At 45.0% G+C, this 4,377-nt stretch overlaps 1 protein-coding gene across 4 annotated transcripts in view; it reads right to left on the bottom strand.

Moving 5' to 3' along the window:
• Nlrp3 (NLR family pyrin domain containing 3) overlaps window positions 1–3,908 on the bottom strand; it is a 24,640-nt gene extending 20,732 nt beyond the window's left edge. For 3 of the 4 annotated variants that reach the window (XM_031353427.1, XM_031353431.1, XM_031353428.1), the window contains exons 1-3: window positions 3,237–3,375; window positions 2,681–3,022; window positions 50–163 (exon numbers count right to left, since the gene is read on the bottom strand). In XM_031353427.1, coding sequence (XP_031209287.1) covers window positions 50–163; window positions 2,681–2,963 — 397 coding nt within the window. In that variant the 5' untranslated portion in view covers window positions 2,964–3,022; window positions 3,237–3,375. Of the gene's footprint in view, window positions 1–49; window positions 164–2,680; window positions 3,023–3,236; window positions 3,376–3,404 lie in introns of those variants that run through there. The other variant, XM_031353426.1, reaches the window with a different exon arrangement.
• Window positions 3,909–4,377: the final 469 nt, after the last annotated feature.

Genomic DNA, 4,377 nt, shown 5'->3' with positions numbered 1-4,377 from the left:
CCCACCCCGTTCCAAGTCTCAAAGCTGGAAGCAGCAGCTTGGTGCTTACCTTTCTTTTTCTTACAAATCGAGATCCGAGAGAGATAGCCCAGCAAACCCATCCACTCCTCCTCAAGGCTGTCTTCCTGGCACACCACAGAGGAATCAGATGCACACGCATCATCTAAACACAAAAGAAAAAGCACGAGGTACATCAAAAAGTCCTAACACAGAGGATGGAATTGAGCCTAGTCTATGGGGTAAGTCAAAGACCCCTACTCCCTGTTCCTTCTGGATTAAATGTGGCTTAGCCGTGCCTGAGAGCATACACCTCTAGGCTCAGCACGTGAGAGATGGAGGCAGGAAGATCAGAACTTCAGAGCTATCCTCAGCTGCATAGTGAGTTCAAGGCCAGCCTGGGCTACATGAGATCATGTCTCAGAGAGAAAAAAAAAACAAAAACAAAAGCAAAGAAAAAGAAAAAAAGCAGGGGAGAGGGAGTAAACATGGCTCAAAGGTTGCAGACACTTGATAGCTATGGTATCAAAAGCCTAGTAGGCATGATTCTGCTGGCCTCACTTTGAAAGGGGAGCTGTCAATCATCAGACAGAACTTTGTCCCCAAGGTCAGAATGTGTTTCCCAGCCCCAGAAATCTGTTAGAGAACATATGAGATTAATTGGTGTTTCCTTTGTTGTTGTCATCTGTCCCTGGTTGTCCCTGGCACCCTGACTTAGGGTTCATGTGCAAGATCCACAATGTTCTCCTGACAGGGTCACCCTCTCCTGAACTCAGATGGATGTATGTAGCCCATGTGGGCCATAGTCTATGCTGTCCTGCCTAGCTTTCTAGGTCTTCAGAAGGGGACACTGTCAGTCAGTCTAAGTAGGCAGTTCAGAACAATGGCTTACTAAATTCACACGGAAATGTTTGGAAATGCTGGGTAACACTTTACTCAAAGCAGCTCCTTCTACTCTGTGCTGAGGCTCAGGCATCATTATCCATGGAAAAGTCCAAGGTGATTTGCACAGCTATCTACAGCCAAGAATGACGTGTCTGAATACGGACTTTCCTCATAAGAGAAATTCAGGAATATAATGAAAGTCCCTGCCAGGAAAAGACACACAACAGATCAAAGACACAGACATACTCCTGTGGATGTAGGATTCTTCTGGAAGGTAATGTCAGGGATGTAGCTCAGTTGGTAGAGTGTCTTCCTAGTATGGATATAAGGCAGGCATAGTGTTAAGACACATACCTAGCCCCCAGGGAGTGAAGGCAGGAGGATCAGGAGTTCAAGGTCATCCTCAGCTACACAGTGAGCTTGAGGCCAGCCTGTTATATGTGAGACCCTATCTAGAGAAGGACAGACAGGAGAGAAGAAAGGGAAGAGAAAAGAAAAGAAAAGGCCACTGGCAATGGAGTCACAAAACAAAAATCTAAACATTTGTGCAACCCCAAAACTCAGCCCAATCCTCACATAATCTCTCCCTTCAACTCCAAAAAGAACTGTAAATACTGGTGACAATTTTTATGCCTAAAATCTAGACATAAAAGCCAACATCACATGGCTATACTTTTATAGTCTTGCCTGGCTTTTTGCTCTTACTATGGCTGGCCCTGACTGGGGAGCCCTGGGTAATTAGAATCGCTCCCTGGCTCGTGTCCTTCATTTGAAAGCATAGATAGTACTAGGAACTACATCATTCGGTTTTCAAAAGAAAAACAAAACCCATCAAAACTGCATTGTAACAGGGTGCCCATAGCAGTGGCTCGGTGATTAAGAGCACTAGATGCTCTTCCAGGGGATCTGGATTCAGTTCCCAGCACCCACACGGTGGCTCACAACTGTCTGTAGCTCCAGTTCCAGGGAATATGATGCCCTCGTCTAGCCTCTTCAGGTGCCAACACATGCATGGTGCACATACAAACATGCAGGAAAGCACTCATACACATAATTTTGTTTTGTTTTGTTTTCTGGTTTTCGGGTTTTGGGTTTTTCTTTGAGACCTGATCTCTTTATTATACAGTCCTGATTGTCCTGGAACTTACTCTGTAGACCAGGCTGGCCTCTAATTCCCATAGATCCACCTGCCTCTCCTTCTCAAGTATTGGGAATAAAGGCATGTGCTACTACATCCAGTCCAAAATGAATCTTATAAAACAACAACAACAAACTAACAAAACCCAACTACCTAGTATAGAGCCAGAGAGAGCTGGTTCAGGGAGTAAAGGCAGGAACCTAATGACCTGAGTTTGATCCCCAAGACTTACACAGTAAAAAGAATCAACCCCTGAAAGTTACCCTCTGACCTCCCCATATGTGCCATAGCACACACATACAAGCACACTAAATAAATAGCTAAAAACATTTAATGTTTTAATTTGAAAAAAAATCTAAAATTTCTCAGTGAGGATTTCTATTGCTGAGATTAACACTTCATGACTCTACCTGCATGAGGAATCCATAGTGGTAAAGTTCATAGGGACAGAAAACAAAATGGTAGTTGCTAGGAGATGAGGTTAGATAATGGAGACTTATCATCAAGTGTGTTGGGAGCTTCAGTTGTGCAAGATGAGAAGTTGATTGCACAACCATATGTTTCCTTGTTGCTAAGCCACATATGTAAATTTACTAAAATTCCACCTTTTATGTCACGTGTACCTTACTGTAAGAAAAAAAAACCCTCTTGTTCACTCACTCCACTGTGGCTGGTCCTTCTTAGCTTTTTCCCAGAGGTCTCGCCTGTTGATCGCTGCAAAGATCCACACAGCCATGGCCCATGCCTTCTCCTCCCCATTGAAGTCAATCATGAGTGTGGCTAGATCCAAGTGATCTGCCTTCTCCATCTGGCCCCTGGGGACTGGGATGCAGCCTTTCTCGGGTGGGTAATCTTCCAAATGCATTTTGAATTTCTTGAGGTCCACATCTTCGAGGTCCTCTAGATACTGGGCCAGTTTGCAGCGGACACTCGTCATCTTCATCAGCAGCCCTTTCAAGGGTCTTTGGGTTTAGGTCCACACTGGCAGAGCAGGAATGAAAGCTCCACGGGAGTAAAGAAGAATCATATTAAAAGTCTCCACTTCTAGAAACGCAGAAAACTAGATGCTAATATCGAAACATCTAAGGGTACCCCATAGATTGGTACAGGTTTTTAAGTTTCTTAACTCAGAAAACTCAAAGGAAAAAAAAATACCACTCGACTCTATGAATCACCATCGCTGACTTAGTAAGAACTGATTAAGCTAAATGTTTACCAGAAAGTTCTCTTAGCTTGATCAAGAAGTATGTCTTGAGCCATGGAAGAAAAGTTCTGTAGAGATAAAAATAAGAAAGCCATTAACACAATCAGATGTGACACACAGAGAACAAGCATATCACCAGGACTCGTGTATAACCAGAACCCATGGTGACGCAGCTGGGACCTGGGCATAATCTTCACTGTTTCTCAACTTCAGCTTCCTAGTTCAGTCACTGAGAAAGCAGAAGAGATTGCTTCCCAATTTCTTTTCATGGAAAGCTCTGGTTTCTTGCTTTTATTTTCATCTGAAGGAAAGGAGAAAGCCAGAAGAAATAAGCTATAGTAAACTCAGAGCAACAAAGTGAGGGACTCACTGCCCAGACGGACGGACAGTCAGTCCTTCAGTGCTCCTCCATTTCCCACTGATGGACAGAACCTGATCAAGTGGAACTGGGTGCATGTAAGAGGAAGACCACACTTGTGCATCACTTTACGGCTCTTTGAACATCTCACACCTATAACGAGCATCGTGATTCACATTTACTCAGAACTCCTCTGGGCCTAGATGCTGCCCTGATTCCTTTTATCTTTCTCACATAGTTTCTCAACTGAGCTGTGTAGGGTCCTTCTGCTGAGCAGTAGAGACACTGAGTGGCTTTCTCAGATTGAAGCCATAAATGGTAGAGGGAAGACCCTGGAAGGTGGTGGCAGCCTCCAAGTTGATATTCATGTGACAGCAAGGTGACATTCGAGATGCCCCAAGCTCACCGGACCTGTTCTGTGTCCACTCTTGCTTCTCCTCTCCCTGTCTCCTGCAGCACCTCACCTCTTTCTTTCTGTCATCTCTAGTGTCTTGCTGACTGCTGCCCCAGCTCCACGGATCCTCCTAGATTTTTGACCCCTCAGTTCCCAGTCTTTCCCAGGAGTTTTCAGCCCTCTGCTCCCTGATACTAAGACCTGCCACAGTAGCTTCACTCTTTACATTAGCTGCCCCCTGGGCTTCCAGCGCATTCCCTCACAGGCAGTCCATCCTCTGCTGCCCTGAGTAGACACTGTTTAGGTCCCAGGGAGCTATAATTGCTTCTTCTGCACACACACATACACACACACACACACACTAACCTCCCCAACATGCGTGAACCATGTAACGGCAAACA

Source organism: Mastomys coucha, unplaced genomic scaffold (genome assembly GCF_008632895.1).
Source record: "Mastomys coucha isolate ucsf_1 unplaced genomic scaffold, UCSF_Mcou_1 pScaffold5, whole genome shotgun sequence".
NCBI classification, from domain to species: domain Eukaryota; kingdom Metazoa; phylum Chordata; class Mammalia; order Rodentia; family Muridae; genus Mastomys; species Mastomys coucha.
The sequence above is the reverse complement of the archived record's forward strand: the minus strand, read 5'-3'. Positions and strand labels throughout refer to the sequence as shown.